General features: G+C 41.0%; 1 protein-coding gene across 20 annotated transcripts in view; it reads left to right on the forward strand.

The window, feature by feature from the left end:
- Positions 1 to 23,147, forward strand: part of cacna1ab (calcium channel, voltage-dependent, P/Q type, alpha 1A subunit, b) — a 178,956-nt gene that overhangs the window by 60,260 nt on the left and 95,549 nt on the right. For 19 of the 20 annotated variants that reach the window (XM_037764557.1, XM_037764577.1, XM_037764578.1 and 16 more), the window contains exons 4-13: positions 7,444 to 7,535; positions 8,412 to 8,564; positions 8,756 to 8,943; positions 12,968 to 13,071; positions 14,948 to 15,063; positions 15,194 to 15,238; positions 16,682 to 16,774; positions 17,114 to 17,311; positions 20,029 to 20,141; positions 21,871 to 21,983. In XM_037764557.1, coding sequence (XP_037620485.1) covers positions 7,444 to 7,535; positions 8,412 to 8,564; positions 8,756 to 8,943; positions 12,968 to 13,071; positions 14,948 to 15,063; positions 15,194 to 15,238; positions 16,682 to 16,774; positions 17,114 to 17,311; positions 20,029 to 20,141; positions 21,871 to 21,983 — 1,215 coding nt within the window. The remainder of the gene's footprint in view (positions 1 to 7,443; positions 7,536 to 8,411; positions 8,565 to 8,755; positions 8,944 to 12,967; positions 13,072 to 14,947; positions 15,064 to 15,193; positions 15,239 to 16,681; positions 16,775 to 17,113; positions 17,312 to 20,028; positions 20,142 to 21,870; positions 21,984 to 23,147) is intronic. The other variant, XM_037764562.1, reaches the window with a different exon arrangement.

Here is a 23,147-nt window from a genome sequence, read left to right on the forward strand (position 1 = left end):
CACTCAAAGCTCAAATTATTTTGACTTTGACCTCGGTTGCCGCTGACCTTTTAAAGCGCAACCGATGAGATAACAGCTGCATTTGTTGTTGTTGCTGCTTAGAAACATGACGTTCCTTGCGTATCTTGCTCTGCGCCCTGCCTTGTGTTGAGCAAAGAGCAGATTTCTTATCATGTGAAGGCAGTATAACGCTTTAGTTGTACTAGTGAAGCGCCCGTTCGTGGCGTTGCTGTTCGGAGCAGGGTTGGTGGGTCCCCAGCAATACAGATGATCGGATGAACAGTTCTTGAGATATGCGAAGGACACACACACACACACATACACAGACAGATAGATATTCTTACTTTTTAGTTAGATACTTTTGATTTTATGACAGGATGTCAACGCCACTAATTTCTTTAACGCATTAATGGAATTGATCTTTCGGAGGTTGTAGCGGCTCAGTTTTGAAGCTAGAGTGAAGATACGTGGCAGTATGAACCTAAAAAACCTGATGAATCCATCGGTACCAACCATGTCATACTAGCTTGTCGTGAAGGAGGTTAAATAACGCTCCAAACATGCGCTAAATTTTGGCGAGGGAAAAACTTTCATGTCCATTTTCAAAGGGGTCCCTTGACCTCTGACCTCCAGATCAGTGAATGTAAATGGGTTCTATGGGTACCCACAAGTCTCCCCTTTACAGACATGCCCACTTTATGATAATCACATGCAGTTTGGGGCAAGTCATAGTCAAGTCAGCACACTGACACACTGACAGCTGTTGTTGCCTGTTGGGCTGCAGTTTGACATGTTATGATCGGAGCATATTATTTTATGCTAAATGCAGTACCTGTGAGGGTTTCTGGACAATATCTGTCATTGTTTTGTGTTTTTCAGATAAAAAATGTGCGATTAATTTGTGATTAACTATCTTAATTGATTTGACAGCCGTAATTAACACATTACACATTCATATTCATGTAACTTTTCATCATGTTAGGAGTCTGTGAAAGTTCTACACAGCATGCGGATGCAACAATGGGTGCTAATGCACCCTGAGGCGTTCGATGGACTCGATGAGGAAACACCACTCCACTTCACCTTACGACATCCTTCATCTCCACCTCCTTCATTACTTTTAATACATTAAGACACTTCGATTAATTGATATGCAAGATACAAAAACAGAGCACACACTGTCTATCACAGCACAGTTTAACCAGTGTGTCTCTGTGTGGTTTACAGGTTGATTGTTAGGTGTTTCCTGAGAGTGAAAGCTTCTGTCATCACTGTCCAAACACCTTCTCCCTCTGCAGATAAAACTCTCCCTCTGTCTTCCTCTCTGGAGTCTCTCTCTCTCTTTGGGGTTTCTCTCTCTCCCTCTCTCTCTCTCTCTCTCAGCAGTTGAATCTCACAGTTTTGACACACAGGACTATCACTCTCTTTCAATCTGCTCACTATTTCTCTCACTCTCTGTCTCTCGGGGGATGATCTATCTCTTCCCTCCGCGCCTGCAGCCTGCAGCCTGTTTCATCAGGGACTCTCATCTCTACTGTTGTCTAATAGCTGGAAGGACAAACTCTGTCATATGTGTTTGTAGATACAGTATAGGTTAGATGTAAATTAATAGATGTGACGTGTTCTAATGACTCGCCATCAAAGAGTATAGAAGCAAAGAGACGGCTAGATGGTGCTGCGGTTTTGGACTGAAAACACCAATGAGTCTGTGGCCATGGATGTATAAAGAGACGTCTGTAAATCACAGGATCTTGCTAAAAGTTGTAAAATGAACTAATACCTGAATCCAGAGTTATTTTCCTCGGTATAGTGAACGTGCATCAGACCCACGGGACTGCACCGCCCTGCACGCTCATATGACATATCGGCTTCTGCCAGCTTCCTACTAGCTTCAGGGCGATGCAAGTGAGGCGCCGCATCGCCCTGTCTGGGTTTATTTCACAACAATAAACGGCTCGCTGTACATTATCCCTGATGTGTCGGTCTAGAATGAACCAACAAAACAAAGATTCTGGTTGAATTTCGAAAATTAGAGCTCCCAAGTGAATAATGGTGCCTTCAAATGCGGTGGTGTTTACCGTGTTCACCAGAAGAGTGATATGTGGTAGTCTTGTGGTATTCACGACCTCGTAGGTGGAACGTTTCTGAAATCTCCGAGTTCACGAGTTGTGACGTTTGTCGACGTTGTCAGAAATAGCGAGGCCTTGGAAGTTCATTTTTCGGTGCATAATAAGTTCATATATTGTAATTTTAGTTGTATATTGTAATTCTATATAATTATATAATGATAATAATCTGTCATTATGTCTTTGCATTTCTTGCATTATGTTACCTACTCATTAGCTTGCTAAATTGTTAGCCTCTGTGGCTCCTAGATGCCGACATTAGTATCGCCGTTGCTTAGCAGCGGTGTTCTTCCTGACTTGAACGCCGAGCATATCGTGTACACGACTTCCCATGACATGAACACGAGCTCATGAGTTTCAATTAAATGCACCATGAATCATGCTTTCAATCATGGCTAATCTCATAATTGTTCATTTATATTGCAGACAATGATTTTATTTATTTTAAATTTTGCCTGAACTTAATATGTAAAGTTCTTCTTTAACATCTTTATGGTTTGAGAGCGACAGCGGTTCTTGCCTTATTTTCAGGGTGGGTTTATATATATGCAGTCACCTTTTACACTTATGAAACAATCTTTAAAACCTGACATTGTTTATGTCTACCACAACACAGTTTATTTAAGGTTACTGTGGCAAAAATTGCATTTCAAGATTATAAATTTGTTTTTAAAGCTTTGATTAATGCTTTCTTTTTGTCTCCTATTCAATCGTGGTACCTCACCACTCTTAGAAGGATGATAATATTAAATAAAATTTATAAGATAGAATGGTAATAGTGATAATAATAATCTTAAGTCACTCCATATCCTTATCCAGCCTCTTGCCATTCTCTCCTTCTCTGCTACTCTCAGTTGTTTTCTTCCTCTCCTTCCATTTAACTCTTCTATCTGCTCCTCCGTCACACTCATGTTGTTGTTCCACTGTCTCGTAACACCATCCCTCCATCCCCATCACAACCGGCAGCACCGTCGCTGCTCCCTCTACCGGCCGCCTCGCTGCACTGTGTGGGCAGGTTCATCCGTTGCCAGGGGTGACTGCATCCTGGAGGTTCGGGCTGTCTGGCAGTAGCGGATGGTTGCCGTCTCGCACGGATGAATATTGAAGCTCTGCATTCGCCCTCGAATGAGATGTGAAAAAAAAAGAAGCAGTGAAATGGGACAAACGTAAACGGAGAGCAAAAGGAGAGAAAATGAATGACAGGGAGACGGAAGAAATCAGAATTTAGATTCAAGACATCAAAACAGACCCTTTGCTCTCTTGCTGCATCCATCTACTCACTCACCCATATCCAACTCTCTGAATCTGAAAATACATCTGATGCTTTAATGGTAACAAATAGTAACAAGATACAGAAAAGAAACATATTAAAGAGTCAAAATTACAAATGATTTAATTGTGAAAGCCAAGATTGCATTAAAAATAGGGCCGCACAATTAATCAAATATTAATCACGATCACAATTTTGGCTTCCCACAATTAAATGAACATGATCACCTGAGATATTGACGTTTAAAATGCGTGTTTATGATTAAATTAAGAGCATAAAATCAATAATCTTGCTCCTATTGTTGCTAATTTTGCTCTTGAAGTGCACCAAATTGAAGCATTTCACTTTAAAATGTAGCTTACAAAGGGGTAGGGTGAATATTCCTGTATTTTATCATATTGCAACACATATATAGCAGAAAAAAATACTGCATTGTCCGTTTTTTCCAACATTGTTCAGCGCTAATTTGTACATTAACAGGGATATAGCACAGTATGGAAGTTAAAACAGTGTTCTGTTTATTTTAATGTGAAAGTGCAATAAAATGTTGTCGCTAAAAATCAATGAATAATCGGGATAAATAATCGGGATTATTATTTTGGCCATAATCGTGCAGCCCTAGTTCAAAAAGTTACTTAACAGATAAATGAGAATTACATTTTTTAAAAAGTCGATTTTAAGATCAAACGACACCAGTGGGTCACATGCAGATTTGGTTATCGCCCTGTCGTGTGATTTACTCAGAGACCATGTCGGACTCTAATCTATACGTGTGTCCTGTTGGATCTTTACTGGGCCTGAGGCTGTTTGCTTTTTTTTTTTTGCTGAGCTCCGGTGTTTTCAGGTCTGCAGCGTGGCCTTTAGCCGTGGCAGTTAAAAAGCCATTGAGGGAATGAGGGGCTTGGCTGCCGGTACCGTGTCTGTTAATAAATGACTTCTTACTGGAATTAGCAACCGACCTGGAGAGAGATGGAGGAGGGGAGGGATGGAGGAGGGTGGAGGTGAAGATGGAGGAAAAGAAGCCACATTTTGAAAATGTAACTCAATTCATTTTCACTTGATTTGCCCCTCTTGCTGTTTATTTTTTACATCTCTGAATTTCCGTTTCTTGTTCATTTTCTTGGCTCTTCTCTCTTCCTGTAGCCGTTAGGGTTATATAGTGTTGCTATAAGTGGTATGCACAATGCATTATCAGGTAGTGCTGCAACTAACGATTATTTTCACTTCCATGCATATACTGGAGGGTTTGCACATCTAAATACAGTTTACTCACCATTTGAATTGAGAACACCCACCTTTCTCAGGTGAAATACATTGTTAGCTGTAAAAGAGATGTCCTGTCACCAAAGCCAAATTCAATTTGGGTGCGTGTATGGTAGGGCTGTCGCAATAACCGCAATATTGCAATACTGCGCTATTGACAGGAGGAGATGCCAAGTTACTCTATGCTACTAACGGTAGCAGCGTGACGAGGTGCTGAGCGTCTATTCTGAGCTGAGCGCTGCACGTTTGGTGTTTTCTTTCTGGTTGCCGAGAGTTGGAAAAATGTTCAACTTTGAGTAATAGTGCCTTCAAATGGGGTCATGTTTACCGTGTTCACAGCTTGGGCCCATGTGTCGTATTCACAACCTTGTAAGTGGAAAGTTTCTGAAAGCTCCGAGTTCACGACTTGTGACGTGTTTGTTGACGTTGTCAGGAATGACGGAGGCCGGGGAAGTTCATTTTTCGGTGCATAATAAGTTAATATATTGTAACTTTAGTCGTATATTGTTTTTCTTCGTAATTTTATAGTAGGACTGAGGAAAATGTTGATATTCCCAACAGCCTCTGTCATTATGTTACCCACTTGCTAAGCTTGCTAAATTGTTAACCTCAGTGGCTTCTAGACGCCGACAGTAACGTTAATGTTGCTGTTGTTTATTAGCGCCAAGCATATCGTTTACACGACTTCCCGTGTTGTAAACACAAGCTCACGAGTTTCATTTAAAGACACCAATAGCCTAACTATAAAGTTTATTTAAATAGCAGCGGGATAAATGAAGTAACTTGAAAAGGAAAGGTAAACATATTGCATATCGTGCTGTTGAGTTAATAATTATCTCCGCAGGGTAAATTCCTTCAACGCGACAGCCCTAGTGTATGGACACAAGCAAAGGAAGTGACCAATCAAAATGACTTTGGTATATGATTATATGATGTCACTGTTATAAAATGACTTGGTATTGAAGTTAAAAGAGCAGAAAATATACATCTATTGTGTTTTTTATCAACGGTTGTTTTGTGTTCTAATGATGTCTGAGTTAAGGCCAAAGTCTGTCCTTGTATTGTGCTCCTCCCCTTCGTTTCTCTCCTCTTCCTCCTCCTCCTCATCCTCCTCTTCCTCAGAACATCCCTTCTCTACGCCCCCACACTTCCCCCTCCTCCTCGTGTTGGACAGACCCGGCCTGCCGCCCCCGTATGAGACACAGCGTGGAATTTTCCAACCTGTCTCTGGCTGACTTTACACCAGAGCTTCACACACACACACACACACACACACTATAGACACATAGTACAGCGCCGTCAGACCAGGAGGCGTGTCTCTGAAGTCATGACAAAGACGTGTAGTAGTGCCGTCATACTGGGACTGAATCACTGACTCAATCAGTCCTGTTGTAATGTAGCTTTAGTCATAAGGTACACGTTTTAGTTTGATTTTAAATTGGGTGGAAACCTACAGTTTGTGACCGTCATGTGCCGTGATCTGACCACATAGTGTCGATAATGGCGCTGCAGAATCACGATTCTTTTTTCAGTTATAACACAAATTTAAATACAGTAGTTTTCACAAGACTTTTGTGAAGCAATCCCCACTCGAGGTCCACTTCCTCTCTTGTTCTGGAGCCCTTGACCGCATCACATAATCATAATAATCATTGTAATCAGCAGATTGAATTTGCTCAATCTACAGGTAGCAAGTTACATCATGTCATCAGCTTAAAACTCGTCCTAGTTCACTGAGGGTGTGCTGCAGATCTGTTGTATGGAGGACGGAACCATCCAAAATAAATTAATAAATAAATGATCCCATAAATCAATAAATTTGTCATTAAATGTAGCAAAATTATTATTTATGTTTTAAATTTATTTTTATTTATTTATCTTTGTATTAATAACCTTATTTATATATATTTTTATTTGTTTTCTGTACATTCCTTTGTCACTTCTAACTCCTCAATACTGAAGTTTTTTTCAGGTGTGAATCTTGACATGAAAACTGTACATGGTTATCTGGTTTAAGCAAGTGATTTTGATTAGCGCTGCTACTAAATATACTTTATATATATATATATATATATATTTATACATATATATATGATATATTTATATATATATGTATATATATTTATATATATTTATATATATATATATAATATATTTATATATATGTACACATATATATATGATATATTTATATATATTTATATATATATATGTATGTATATATATACATATATATTATATTATTATATAATATATAATATATTATTTTCATTGTCGATTAATCTGTCAATTATTTTCTCGCTTAATGGGTTAGTTTTTCGGTCTATAAATTGTCAGAAAATGTTGAAAAATGTTTCCCATAGTCCAAGATGACGTCCTCAAATGTCTTGTTTTGTCCACAACTGAGACATATTCAGTTTTCTGTCATAGAGGAGTAAATAAAACAAAAAGTATTCTCATTTATAAAGCTGGAATAAGAGAATTTTGACTTTTTTTAAAAAAAAGATCACTCAAATCAATGAATTGATTATCAAAATAGTTGGTGATTAATTCAATAGTTGACAACTAATCAATTATTTTTTGCAGCTCTAATTTTGATGTGATGACATTCATTCATCTTTGCTCAGCAGACTAAACACGCCAGCGTCAGTAGTTTACTGCTGAAGCAATGCGTTAGAGACGAGCGTGTGACGAGGCACGAGATGATTTTGAAAGTTCTATCCTGTTAAAGTGATGTTTCTCTCTGTTTTCTCTCCCTCCCTCTGGCTCTCTCTCTCTCTGCAGTATTTTGTCGTCAGTGGGGTCTCAGCTTGACCTGAGGACACTACGAGCCGTCAGAGTGCTGCGACCACTGAAACTGGTGTCTGGGATTCCCAGTAAGTGCTGTGCTGTGTGTTTCTCTGTGTGCCCTGTATGCCTGTATGCTCTGTCATAATATTGTTAATAGTGTGATGCTACTGTATACCACTTTTTGCTTTTTACTCCTCAAACTACGGCATTGATATTACAACGATATTGTAGGGTTGGTGCTTTTACAAAATATTTACACAATGACATTTTGGATAAATAATCATCAGTAATGTGGATATAATGTAATAAATGTAAAAGACAAATAATAGAACAGCTAGAATAGTCTGGTAAGTTCAGAAAATGATATCACTTTACTGTACTGTTGCCTTTAAAAAAAAAATCGATTCACTTATGTATCGCGATTTGCTAACTCTGTCATGGACAGGAAACGTTATAGTATTGCTGTAACGTGCGGTTGAGCCGGCCGTCGCTCTCGTCTCCGTGGTCAAATGGGCCGACGCTACGACTGTAGAGCACCCAGATACTAACATTTATGTGAAATGCATTCAAACGGCCCCGATGGAGCTGACCATGGATGGATATAATGCAATACATATCGAATCGGCACCCAAGTATCGTGATGGTATCGAATCGGGAGATAGGTGTATATATATATATATAAATATATATATATATATATATATATATATATATATAAATATATATATATATATATATATATATATATATATATATATATATATATATATATATATATATATATATATAATATGTCTGACTTGTGAACAGTGCATTTTCAATGGCTTGAAATAAATGACCTCAAATCAGTCCACTATAACCAGTACAAACCAGTTTGCCTTATGAATGCAGCCTCCATGCTATATTCAGATGCAGCGTTGATTGATTATACTACAAGCTCCTCTTCTGATTGTGTCCTCCAGGCCTGCAGGTGGTGCTCAAGTCCATTATGAAGGCTATGATCCCCCTGCTGCAGATCGGCCTGCTGTTGTTCGTGGCCATCCTCATGTTCGCCATCATCGGCCTGGAGTTCTACATGGGGAAGTTCCACACTACCTGCTACGACAAAGTCACACGTAAGAAGAAGAAGAAAAAAACAAACAGCCACACAGTAGTAGAATAAAGCGAGTCGCACGTGGCCGAACTTTTGTGTTTTTAAAAATCCTCAAGCAGTGTGTACAATTTAGTGACATATTGATCGTTAAAAGTTTGCTTTCTGATCCAAAATGAATTTACTGTAATGGTGGATGTTTCTGTCTCTGATCAGGAGAGGTAGTGGACGAGTTACCGTGTGGCACAGAGTTGCCGTCGCGGTTGTGTCCCAACGGCACGGTGTGCGAAGGTCGCTGGATTGGACCCAACTACGGCATCACCCAGTTCGACAACATCCTGTTCGCCGTGCTCACCGTCTTCCAGTGCATCACCATGGAGGGATGGACAGAGATGCTCTACTATGTAAGTTAGCCCGTCCAGTGGGCCAAACTTTGCTTTAAATATCAATACAGCGATGTTTGCATTAGAAGGAAGCAAGCAGAAGTGAAAGTCAACCTTCAGATGCACAAACTTGTTCTTTTTCTCATCGCGATTCAAAAGATCCGAGAGAAGCTGGGAGGAAATGAGACACAGGATTGAAAGTGAACATTAAAAGCGACACGTATTAACATGTGAAACTGAATGAAACGTCACGTTTTGAACACAAACAAAAAGGCTTCTTTAGGTTTAGGCAACAAAAAAAAACACTTGGTTAAGTTTCGGGGAAAACATTGTGTTTTGTGTTAAAATAACTACGAACACAAACACGCAGACTGCACATTAGACATTGACGGTTTCACACATGCGAACGCCGGTCTCCTGGGTGTAAACTCTGTGTTCTGTGTCCCATCTATTGTCCCCGACCTCCACCCACCCAGTTTCACACTGTCTATACCACAGCGCCTGACTTCTGCTCCTGTCATAATTACTACTGTCGCTATAGGGTCGCTGTCGTGTTCTCTTATACCTTCTTTTGATGTGAAGGGATGTTAATAATTAACCGTTTAACCGTTAACCGACATTAAGCATTTTAACCGATTACTGCTATTGGTTAAAATAGTTAAAAGAAATGTTAATAATTAATTAAAAAGCTGAGAAAAACTCGTCACTTTAAGGAGAAAAGCTGGTCCACCTTAAGAGAGTCTGAGCCGGCGTTACAGATACAGGAAGTTTGCTCCCGTCTAAAGCTCGCTTGAGCGGAGGAGATGTAGCCTCGTAGCATTTATTCACAGACAAATAAACTGTACACACACTGACTGCTACAGCTACGTTCACAGCTAGAACGCCACTGACAACACACACACGGTCTGTCGGAAACTCGCTGAAGTTACGCCGTGCTGACAGACCGTATGTGTGGCTACGTGGAGAACGAAGCTACCAGCAGAGCTACAGATGCGAACGTAGCACACACACTGTTTGTCGGACAATCGCTATCGTTAATCCGGACAGACACACAGCTGACAACCTGCTAAACTAAACTAAATGTACGGCGGAGTCTACTCCGCGACACTACACGCAGCACCGTGGCTGCTAAATTAACGCTCCCAGACGGTGAACTGGAGACAGTGAACGCAGCACCGTGGCTGCTACTCTCCTGACGGTGAACTGGAGACAGTGAACGCAGCACCGTGGCTGCTACTCTCCTGACGGTGAACTGGAGACAGTGAACGCAGCACCGTGGGTGCTACAGTAGCTCTCCTGACGGTGAACTGGGGACTCAGTTGTCTGTTGTACTCATACACTGCGGCTGGTGCACCGCTGCATGCGATTAACCGGTTAACGGTTAATAATTGATTAACGAGGGTCGGTTATCGGTTAAGAAAAGTTTTAAAAATTAGCATCCCCAATGTGAATTGATGATAAAACCTACTAGTGGGTGTAGTAGGCCCCTATTGACCCACATCTATGGGGCTTATAGCAACTGATAACGCCTATTTAATAGCCTGACAACAGTCTAATCGGCACAGTGGAAAATCTGGGGTTTAACCTGAGTCAGGCCATACAACAAAGATAGTAATCATATCACAACCATACATGGTCAGTAGTAAACAGCTGATATTAAATCATAATAACTATAATTATGTATATATTTTTTTTTATCACGCTGGTATCGGATCAGTACTCGGTATCGGCCGATACCGCAAGTTTAGGCATCAGGAAGGACAGAATGGTTTGGGAACATCTCTAGATATTGGTCGCTCGTTCTGCTATCCATGCCGACTGAATGCTTTTTAGCCCCCTGAAGGACTCGTGGGGGCGGGAGGGTGTGGAGGTTGGTGATTGGCTTGAATTTCATTCAGCTAAATGAGGCATAAAGTAGTTTTTGAGATTTGATTCAAAACACCATTTATTTGTCCAAAACCCATTTTCCACATCCCCACCACCACCCCTCTCTCTCTCTTTATCACTCTCTGACTTCCTTTATCCGTCTTCTCATCTGTCCTTTTCCTGCCTTCGGAGTCGCTCTCCCTCCCTCCCTCTCCGCCTCCTTCTCTTCCACTCTCTATTCTGGTCCGTCTCGCTCTATATTTAACATCTTTTCTGATGGATGGAGGCTGACTTCCACACTCACACAGGCAGTCAGGAGGAAACCAATGAAAGTTTAATAGAGAACGGGGCTGCTCGCACTAGCTGTACCATGCAGAATATAAAACCTAACACATGCACGCAGCTCTCCGGCAGCAGATAATAATCAGCTGATAGTTCCATTTAGGCGTTACACGTGTAACAGAAACACAATATCCTCCAGTAACCTGATTTCTCTGATTGTCAGCTGGGTTTGTTTAGCGAATGGAGGAAGTGACACAGTGTAGACACACAACCAGCGTTTGTGAAAGCAGGAGATGCTGTAACGGAACACCACACATGCTGTGTGTCTCTATGTTGTCGTCTCTGCATTCAGGTCAGGCTTTAAGATAGTGTCACTCATATACATACTTCAGCTCTCCTTGGTTGGTTCTTGTGCAGAACAGATGAAGTTACCAACATATATCAGTCCATCGCTGTGCCTTCAGATGTCTTTTACGAAACCGCGTCAAATACCGGCGTTTGGTCAGTGCCCCTCGGCACTGGAGACCGACGCACCGAAGCACCCTTTAGCAACAGTACGAGATAAAACGGGCTTTTAACTAAACCCGCCCACTTTGTTATTCGATTATTAACCGTTAACCGACAAGATTAGTGCGTCCGATGCAGCGGTGCGCCAGCTGAGTCCCCAGATCACCCGTCCAGGAGAGATAACAACCACGGTGCTGCGTGTATTGTCGTGGACACACCAGTAAGTTTAGCTGCGAGGTTGTCAGCTGTGTGTCTGCCTGGCGTAACGATAGATAGTAACTTTATTGCGCCCAAGGGAAATTAGAAACCGCTCACCCCAGATGGGACTCGAACCCCCCTGGCTTAGGAGGCCAGTGCCTTATCCATTAGGCCACTGGGGCTATGTAGCGATAGCGAGTGTCCGACAGACCGCATTTGTTTCGTTTGTGCTACGTTAGAAGCTGTAGCGTTGCCGGTGGCTTCCTGCTCTCCGTTGCGTTTTTTATCACGAGGGGACGCGACGCTTCCCAACATTGGACGCTTGGTGTGCTGTCCCTAGAAACAAGGCACTCGGCTCCTGATTGGACGAACGCTTTCCCACCGTTGACTGCTGCTCCCAGCTTTCAAACCGGAACCAGTATGGAGGCTCATTTGGAAACTTTCTTCTCTTATTTCACGTAAATAGTTCACTGAAATGTGTTTCTGAAAACATTTGAGGCGAGAAATAATCCATGCAGTTGATGAATCTGTCTTTATTTTGGATCAACAACGTTTATTTTAAAAGATTATTGGGAGTATCGAGAGGCGGCGTGTCGCGTCGGACGCCCGTGATTTGCATAAAGTAGACGAGCCCTCAACTTTATGCAAATAAGGAGCGGCCGTCGTGACGCCTAGGCTCTCGAATCGCTACGCCACGCTACCAGAATGCATTGCGCGGCTGCTTACATAGACAATGAATGGGGAGTGTGAAAAGCACGGAGCCTGTAGACACGTACCGTTACACACATACGGTCTGCCAGCGCGGCGTAACTTTACAAGTGTCCGACAGACCGTGTGTGTGTGGCGGCAGTGAGTGTGGAGTTGTCGGTGGCGTTACAGTTGTGAACGTAGCTGTAGCAGTGTGTGTACAGTTTATTTGTCGCTGAATAAATGCTACAACTCCTCAGCTCAAGACCCGAGCCGACAAGGTGAGCTGTTAAGGTGGACCAGCTTTCCTCCTTTAAGTGACAAGCCGCTCATCTGAGTTTTGCTTTATAGCTATTTTTTAATACTTCTTTTAACTGATTCATCGGTTAAAATGTTTAATGGCGTTTAACGGGTTAAACGGTTAATTATTAACGTACACATTTTGATATATTAGATGAGTAATAACATGTCTGTCTGTGTGTCTGTCCCTGTTTCTCTCCTGCAGAGTAATGATGTGGAGGGCAGTGCCTGGAACTGGATGTACTACATCCCCCTCATCATCATCGGCTCCTTCTTCATGCTCAACCTGGTGCTGGGTGTACTCTCAGGGTGAGCCCTTCTGTGTGACTGCGGACACTTGCGGCCATTTTCACTCAGTTAAAGGGACTCTCTGTAACAAGAAATTGCTTGTTAACAGTGACACCTGTGGCCATTAAGGGTGCTTTCACATCACCCGAATCCGAGTGCACTTGTCCTCCAAAGTCCAGTTCAATTGATAGGTTTGAACGCTCTGTAGCGTACTCGGGCACGGTTCGGCGATCCGTACCCGAGTCCACTTGAAGAGGTGGTCTGGAGTACGGATCATGTGGACTCGGGTACGGTTCACATCAGGTGTGAAAGCCAACCGTACCGAAACACAGAAGTGGACCGCTATGTAACGCGAGTAACGTTAGCAGTTAGCAAGTAGTTTTGAAAGGGCAGGCTTTTTTCAACGCCGCCGGTCTCCTCCGAAATCTGTATACATATAAAACTGTTTCACGTCTACAGTATGTCTGTATCTGCTGCGGCATCATGCACCGATCTCATCCTCTGAACTGCACGGCCGTGGATGATACAGCAGGAAGGCAGGCGAGATATGTTCCTTATAATATAAACAATAGGCGCTGGGGTTAAGTGATGTTTGTTATTTTATTTAGCTGATTTAATGGTCTGTCTGTGAAGAACGAGACGCTCAGCTGCTCAGCGGGCAGAAAGAGAGAGAGACGGGGTGGTGGGGTAGACAACGTGTAGAGTCGTCCTACTTTCAAATCAAACTCGGTGAAATAAGAGTTTATTTCAACCAAACCAGAGTTGGTGATTGTTGGAAAGACTAACGACGACAGTATTGGTGAGTGCTCCGCTACTAATAACAGCTGATCTCAACATAAACAATGATGACGCAAGTGTACTCGGGTCCGGAACAACTTTACTAATGTGAAAGCTGAGCGGAGAGGGGGGGCAATCGGACTCCGGCACGGTACGGATCAATCGTACCTAGTGTGAAAAAGCCCTATGTAAACGACAGTCAGCGTGCTGCTGCTCCCACTTCCGACAATCACAAGACTGAACGTGATTGTTAGCATCATGTTGATTAACGTTAGCATTATTAGCAGCTAAAGGCACAGTGTCACTCTAAATTTCACCTGCTTGGCAGTAATGTTAGCAGACCAGACGAGGTCTCTCATGAACCGATGTTGATCCTAGTGTTAACTTTTCCTGCTTCAGCCTCCCAACCATGGTCAGGAGACTCAGGGGAGACATCGTAGTTTTGGTCTCCTGAGTCGATGACGTTACTCTCTGCGGAGTTAACCTCCGTCACTCCACTCAGCAGCAGGAAAACAAGACACGTTTCTGCACAAACTGCAACTTCCACTGCACATTCACTGTATATTCTCAGAGCTAAACTAACTCTCTTCTTCTCCGCTGCTCGCTCGTTTTCTCACACACTCACCGCCGCTCCCTCTCTCTTGCTTCATCACTCACTTCCAACATTAATTTTCGCCCCAACGTCGGTCACGCTCCAGTTTGGTAAGACAGGAATGATATAACTGTGGTTTCGGGCTGGTTGATTGTTGGCGTTAGCGGACTACATTTCTAACCGAACGTTAGCTACGGCTAAGGCATCGCGAGTGCGCACGACGTAACATCCGTTGGATTTTCCCAGCCCGCATTCTTCACATTAAAAGCAGTCTACAGGCTGATAGAGGAAACCCAGAAAGCTGCGGAAGGTCTCATTTTTTAGGTTAGGTTACAACCTGTTCACACATTGGCATTAAAAAACAATTTTAAATGTTTATACGTGTAAAAAGTCCCTTTAAAAATAACCTCCTCTTACTTTTTCTTTTATATAATACTGTATACATCTGTATGCTTTGTATAATTTATGTTTTTTGTATTGTTTGATCAAAATGAGCAAAATAAAACAGAAAACAAACGTTGCCCACAGTGAATTTGCCAAAGAGAGAGAGCGAGTGGAGAACAGGAGCGAGTTCCTCAAGCTGAGGCGACAGCAGCAGATTGAGAGAGAGCTCAACGGATACCTGGAGTGGATCTGCAAAGCAGGTCAGTGCACATCGTTAAACACACTCAGACACACACACTCGTTCCCATGTATACTCATACTGTATACTCTATGTGGAAAAAAACAACTAAGTTCGAATGCAGTGTGCTAACAGCTTACCTTTTCTGACAGAAGAGGTGATTCTGGCTGAGGAGGATGGCACAGTGAACTTTGATGGTAATTATATTCTTCTTTTAATTATATGTACTGTAAGTGAGACAGAGAAAAAGAGTCAGGCTAATTACATAAGTGCGGTCAGTAAAAGACAGAGCTACATAGAGAATAGAGATGGAGAAAAATCAAGCAACCACACTGACCGCTTGTATCATGAGAAGACATCAAATTAGTACAAATATACAAGGATGCATGTCTTTAATCAGCCAGGTCTCCTAAAAATTACATTCCCATACAATGAAACTGTTTTGTCAGTTACGTTTGGAGGGAAATGTATATTCTCTCGGATTACATTTGTTTTTGATGTTTCACAAATCTGTTTCTAAAACAAGCAAACACGGGACTTTGACCCAGGAGACCGGTGGTCATGTCCTGTGTGAAACCATAAGTAACATACTTATTTTAACCCAAATCATTATCTTTTACTAAACCTTTTACTAAGTAGTTTTGTGGCCTAATCATAATTGAGAATGCAGAGTTGTCATATGGGAACATCATTTTTAGAAGACAGGATATTTATTCCCCCAAAATGCCTCAAAAGCGCCACGAGTGGTTAAAACACTAACCTTCACATGCAGGTATCTAGAAATGTTGAGATGAATGAGATCATTTTTGGTTCAGAAACGTATCCATGGTTTGCAGAAACACACGATCAATGCCAACATTTTATTCTAGCGACTTGGTTGCTTAAACTTTTAGAGCCGCGAAGATTAATTGATTTATTTATATTAAATTAATCGGCAACTATTTTGAGTAAATTTGGAGATAAAAGTCTAAATTCTCTGATTCCAGCTTCTTAAATGTGAATATTTTCTGGTGTCTTCACTCCTTTGGGAAATGAATATTTTTCACAATTTTCTGACATTTTACATATAAAAAAAACCCAGATTTATTTATCAGATTAATCAACAATGAAAATAATCATTATAGTTGCAGACAAAAAAGTCTGAAAAAAAAGATCTGAAAATCGTCCGAAAAAAAAGACTGAAATAAAAGATCTGAAAAAAATTCTGAAAAAAAGTCTGAAAAATGTCCGAAACAAAAAAGTCTGAAAAAAAAAAAGATCTGAAAAATGTCGGACAAAAAAGTCTGAAAAAAAAGATCTGAAAAATGACGGACAAAAAAGTCTGAAAAAATATCCGAAACAAAAGATATGAAAAATGTCGGACAATAGAGGATACATAAGGATACCAGATACTGTAGAATACCAAAACAACTTGATACTCAATATATGACTAAAATCTGAAAGCGCTGTTCTAGTTGCCAAAGGTTTTAGCTAACAATGCTAAGCAACTTCAGAATTGCTCAGTAAATGTAATTGTAAATGTGGGGTTTAGCACAATACCTGCAAGGGACAGACTGTGGGATGGGTAAGACAGTTACATTTGAGAAAGATTTAGATATACAGATGAAGACACAATCCTCTTTTGTTTTCCTCATTGCTAGGTTCGAGGCGAAGGCCAACCATCAAAACCAAAAACAACAAGACGGAGCTGCTGAACCCTGAGGAAGGAGAGGACAACATGGGAGATGCAGTCGGTAAGAAAAACACAGGGATGGATATGTGTATGCAGGGGATGGAGACATGTGAGGATAACAAACCTCTTTCAAGGCACACCAGTAATTCCAGCTCTGGAACGTCATCTGTTCGGGTGAAAAATTTGTCTTCTTTACCAGCAAACTGCAGCTTTGGTTTGATAAATGTGAGGCTTAGTAGTAAAAGAGTGGGCAACAAAGCTAAATAAGCCTTATGTCATCTTATGTTAATGATGAGCCTTATATCCTCTAAAGGGGGGGTGGTGATGTGTCCAAAAAAATAAATTAAATCAGTCAAACTTAAGTATAGGCTGTCATGTCTCCCTCCCTCTCCCCCCACAGGATTCGCCCGCTCCAGTATAAAGAGCGGGGTAGACGGCTCTAATTACAGTAAAAGGGAGCGACGACTGCGATTCTTCATCCGCAAGATAGTGAAGACTCAGGCTTTCTATTGGACGGTGCTCTGCCTGGTGGGCCTCAACACCATGTGTGTGGCTGCGGTGCATTACAACCAGCCTGAGGCGCTTTCTGACTTCCTCTGTGAGTAAAAACACACATGAAACACTCACTTTACATGATGTACACATCCACACATACTGTGATTACCCCAAACTTCCCTTTCCCGGGCCACATTAACCAGCTCTGACTGGGGGATCCCGAGGCGTTCCCAGGCCAGAGTAGAGATATAATCTCTCCACCTAGTCCTGGGTTTTCCCCGTGGCCTCCTCCCAGCTGGTCGTGCCTGGAACACCTCCCAAGGGAGGCGCCCAGGAGGCATCCGTGCTAGATGCCCGAACCACCTCAACTGGCTCCTTTCGACGCAAAGGAGCAGCAGCTCTACTCCGAGTCCCTCACGGATGACTGAGCTTCTTACCCTATCTCTAAGGGAGACGCCAGCCACCCTCCTGAGGAAACCCATTTCGGCCGCTTGCACCCGCGACCTCGTTCTTTCGGTCATGACCCAACCCTTATGACCAGAGGTGAGAGTAGGAACGAAGATTGAACGGTAGATCGAAAGCTTTGCCTTCTGGCTCAGCTCTCTTTTCGTCACAACGGTGCGGTAAAGCGAATGCAATACCGCCCCTGCTGCTCCGATTCTCCGACCAATCTCACGTTCCATCGTCCCCTCACTCGCGAACAAGACCCCGAGATACTTGAACTCCTTCACTTGGGGTAAGGACTCATTCCCTACCCGGAGTAGGCAATCCATCGGTTTCCAGCAGCAGGAAACAAATAATTAGTGTGTACAAAATAGTTTTATAATTTAGCTGATATGTAGCCAAAACCTGAGTTTGAAAAATGGCAATCTGAAAATGTCCAAAAAATATCTGAAAAAGAAAAGTTTGAAAATATTTTGAAAAAAAAGTCTGAAAAATGTCCGGAAAAAAAAAGATTTTCAGAAACAATTCAAGAATGTGGTAAAAGAATACCAAAAAGGTTATGGATAAACAGTTGAAATAGTTAGCTAACCGACCTTCTAACAGATTGTTGGCATAGCAACAAAACTCTCCCCTCAGGCTTAGCCAACTATTTCTACTGTTTATCCATTACCTTTAGCTGAGTTTTAGCCGAGGAAGAGGTGGCTAACTTTCCTACCTCAAATGACCAACCTCAGTCTTAATATTTATGCAACAGACAGGTTTGCTCTAATTAGACTAGTCTAACCTGACAGTGTAAGACCAGTCGAAGGCCAAGACTAGTTTTAAACTAAGTTTATGCAACTGGTCCTGGTCTATATCTGAAGCCACAATATTTCACAGTTGTGTCTCTGAACCCTTTTCAGTTGAATCACCGCTGCGTTCCTCCACACACACCTCGTCCCAACCTGAATCATCTCTTTACACTTCAGATCTCCTGTTTCCTCCTACACGTGCAAACAACGCATTTACAACGTTAACTCCTTTAAATAGCAGAAGCGTTGCATTTTCTCTACTCACTAGTCCGTCGTCACCTTCTTTTACATCTTCTCTCTGGTCTTTAGTCATAACTGTTCAGTTATACTAGATGAGCAAAAGAAAATGTTTATCTATTCTTCTTCTTTGTGGGGGAAGTTTGACAATATGATGCAAAGAAATACACTTAAAGGTTTGGAGTATGAGACGTAGAGATATTGTTCCTCTGCTCTGTTGTCTTTGATTGCACTGTCAGTAAAATCCAATATATTCAGCATGAGCGTTGTAGCAGCAAATTGTTTAACATTTTTCAATAACTGTCAACCACAATAAGTAGAGAAAGACTTTGCAAGGAGTCGTAACTACTCACCCGTATCAGAGATATACTTCACATTGTGCTTATTTCATTCTTGATATGCGTTCTGTAGATGAGATAGACGTGAACAGACACTCAGACACACCGTGTTGTCTCTGGCTGCTGTCCAGTGTCATTAGCATATGAAGCTGTAGCTGCTGATGGAGTCCATTCATCACCACACTGTCATACACCGCTGGGCTTGCACCACTATTGACTTCCATTCATCTCTCTCTCCCTCTCTCTCTTTCCCTTACTCCTCTTTTTCCCCTCCCCTCTGTGCTCTGTATTTCCTCTACCTCCCTTCTTTGTTCAATCCCCTCTTTATCTCTCCATGACCTCACCTTCTTTCGTTTTCACCTTCCTCTGTCCTCCATTTAACGACTTCTGTCTCCTCATTCCTTACCCTCTCCTTCCTCCTTCCTTTCCTTCTCTTTTTCTCTTCCTCCTTCCTTTCCTCCTTTCTTCCTTTCCTTCTGTCTCTCTCCTCCTTCCCTCCTTCCCTTCTCTTTCTCCTTCCTCCCTCCTTTCTTCCTTTCCTTCTCTCTTTGTCCACCCTCCTTTGCTCTTTTCCGTTTCTCTTTCTACTTCCTCCTTCCTTTCCTCCTTTCCTTCTCTCTTTCTCCTTCTTCCCTCCTTTCGTCCTTCCCATCTCTCTTTCTCCTCTCTCCCTCCTTTCTTCCTTTCCTTCTCTCTTTGTCCACCCTTCCTTTCCTCCTTTCCGTTTCTCTTTCTCCAACCTCCCTCCTTTTCTCCTTTCCTTCTCTCCTTCTCCTTCCTCCTCCCTTTCCTCCTTTCCTTCTCTTTCTCCACCCTCCTCTCCTCCTTCCCTTCTCTCTTTCTCCTTCCTCCCTCCTTTCCTCCTTTCCTTTTCTTTCTCCACCCTCCTTTTCTTCCTTTCTCTCTTTCTCCTCCCCCCTCCATTTCCTCCTTTCCTTCTCCCTGTCTCCCTCCTTCCTATCTCCTTCCCTTCCCTCCTTCCCTCCTCTCTGTCTCCTTGCTCCCTTCAGTCTATGCAGAGTTTATCTTCCTTGGTTTGTTCATGTCTGAGATGCTGATCAAGATGTATGGTCTGGGCATCCAGGTCTACCTCCACTCCTCATTCAACTGCTTCGACTGTGTGGTGAGTGCACACACACACACACACACACACACTGCATTGGTAACGATCAGGTTTTGATGACGAGTCCAACTCTCCATTTAATCAGCAGATTTTCCTCATGTTGCTCTGCGATAACTGAACAAAGAGCAGATTCAGCGCTGCGTTTGTCACCAGTAACACGTGAAAAACTGCATTCATTTATCACGCTGACATTGTTGCTGGTTACTTCATATTACATGCTGACACACAGTACATGGTAAAATGACACCATGTAATACTGTGTTCAGTCAATAGGCAGCGGATGGAGTTAGAGACTTGTGTTGTGGTCTCAGCCACAAAGTGTTTTTGTTTGTTTGTTGTTTTTGAGTTAATTTTGATGATGATTCATCAAACATTAACAAGAAAAAGTCTGAAAAAGTCTGAAAAATGTCAGAAAAAAGTCTGAACAAATTCTGAAAAATGTCTGAAAAAGAAAAGTTTGAAATTTTTTTGAAAAACAGACGGGGAAAAAATGTCTGAAAAATGTCCTAAACAAATGTCTGAAAAATGTCTGAAAAATGTTTGAAAAATGTTTGAAAAATCTCAACAAAAAAAAAGTCTGAAAAATATCCCCAAAAAAAGTCTGAAAAATATCCCAAAAATATCCGAAAAAAAAAGTTTGAAATTTTTTTCGCAAAAAAATCAGACAAATGTCAGACAAATGTCTTAAAAAAAAGTCTGAAAAAAGTCTGAAAAATGTTAAAAAAAAAAAGAAGTCTGAAAAATATCCGAAAAAAAGTCTGAAAAATATCCCAAAAATATCTGAAAAAAAAAGTTTGAAATTTTTTTTGCAAAAAAATCTGAAAGAAAGTCTGAAAAAAATCCTAAAAAAAATCTGAAAAAAGTCTGAAAAATGTCCGAAAAATATCTGAAAAATATCCGAAAAAAAAGTCTGAAAAATGTCCGAAAAAAAGTCTGAAAAATATCCCAAAAATATCCGGAAAAAAAAGTTTGAAATTTTTTTTGCAAAAAAATCTGAAAGAAAGTCTGAAAAAAATCCTAAAAAAAATCTGAAAAAAGTCTGAAAAATGTCCGAAAAATATCTGAAAAATATCCGAAAAAAAAGTCTGAAAAATGTCCGAAAAAAAGTCTGAAAAATATCCCAAAAATATCCGAAAAAAAAAGTTTGAAATTTTTTTCGCAAAAAAATCTGAAAGGAAGTCTGAAAAAAATCCTAAAAAAAGTCTGAAAAATGTTTGAAAAATATCTGAAAAAAATCTGAAAAATCTCCAATAAAAAGTCTGAAAAATGTCCGAAAAATATCTAGAAAAAAAAGTTTGAAATTTTTTAGAAAAAAAGTCAGACAAATGTCTTAAAAAAAGTCTGAAAAAAGTCTGAAAAATGTTAAAAAAAAAAAGTCAGAAAAAAATCCGAAAAAGTCTGACAAAAGTCTGAAAAATAAATTTTAAAAAAAGTCTGAAAAATGTCCTTAAAAAAGTCTGAAAAATGTTTGAAAAATATCTGAAAAAAAGTCTGAAAAATATTTGAAAAAAATCTGAATAAAATGTCAGTAAAATGTCCGAAAAATATCTGAAAAAAAAGTTTGAAATTTTTTCGAAAAAAAGTCAGAAAAATTTTCTAAAAAAGTCTGAAAAATGTCTGAGAAATGTTTGAAAAATGTCAGAAAAATAAGTTAGTCTGATAGATAGAAATACCATGGATGAACTCACCAGAACATGACTGTATCCCACCTGTGTGTGTGCATGTGCAGGTCATTGTGGGCAGTATCTTCGAGGTGATCTGGGCCACCATCAAACCAGGAACATCCTTTGGGATCAGTGTGTTACGAGCTCTGCGACTGCTCCGCATCTTCAAAGTCACCAAGTAAGCTGCTTTCTCTCACACACACACTCTTACATGCATGTCCACAAGCATGCACAAACGAGACAACGACGATAACGAGGATCATGGAGACAAACGAAGGTTGTGATACTGACATGAAAGAGATTTTGGTGCTTTAATTTTGACACTTTGACACTTCTTTGACGCTCCCTCCAGGAGAAGTCCTAATTGGGTTTGGCTCAAGCACATTGTTCTGTTTGTTTGTGTGTAACTTCCCTGCTCGTCACGACGCTGCTCATTTGGACAAAGCTCACTTGAAAATGAGTCTTTTAGCTGCAGTGGCGTTACTTAGAAAAACGTTGAGATTTTATTTTTGGGGTGATTGCCACCACGGTTTAAGGGTCAATTCCCTATACAGTTAGAACTGGACAAGAACTTAGTATGGCCTTAATGCCTGAGTGTTTTTTTGTGTTATTCGCACGTCAACATATTTTTTAGAACTGTTGTTTTTATCATGAATACTTTCACACAGGAAGCGACATAATTTTTTTCTGGAACAAGCGCCATATTGGACCTGGCAAGGCTGGCCTGTAACCCTATACAAGTCTTTTTTCTGGATAAAAAGCACTATAACGTCTACATTTCTCAACTGATTTCAACGAGTCGTTATTATATCAAAGGGTTTATGATCTACATGGAGTAGAAAAATAAACGTTTGTTGAGAAATGTAGACGTTATAGTGCTTTTTATCCAGAAAAACAGCAGCTCCCACGTTCACTTGTTTAGGGTTACAGGCCAGCTTTGCCAGGTCCAATATGGCGCCCATGTTGACATAGATCCAGGAGTGGATGCGTCGTCTATGTATATACTGTATGTCTATGTATATACTGTTTGTCTATGTATATACTGTATGTCTATGTATATACTGTATGTCTATGTATATACTGTTTGTCTATGTATATACTGTATGTCTATGTATATACTGTATGTCTATGTATATACTGTATGTCTATGTATATACTGTATGTCTATGTATATACTGTTTGTCTATGTATATACTGTATGTCTCTGGTTAGAGGGCTGTGTATTGATAAATCCACGGCGCTGTCCGTGGTGCTGAAGTAGCAGACGGATCTGTAAATGCGGATTTTCCTCGCCCTTCTGTCAGTTTTGTGTTGGATCTATAATATTCTCTAAACTTTATGG

The sequence above is a fragment of the Sebastes umbrosus genome, chromosome 3 (assembly GCF_015220745.1).
Source record: "Sebastes umbrosus isolate fSebUmb1 chromosome 3, fSebUmb1.pri, whole genome shotgun sequence".
NCBI classification, from domain to species: domain Eukaryota; kingdom Metazoa; phylum Chordata; class Actinopteri; order Perciformes; family Sebastidae; genus Sebastes; species Sebastes umbrosus.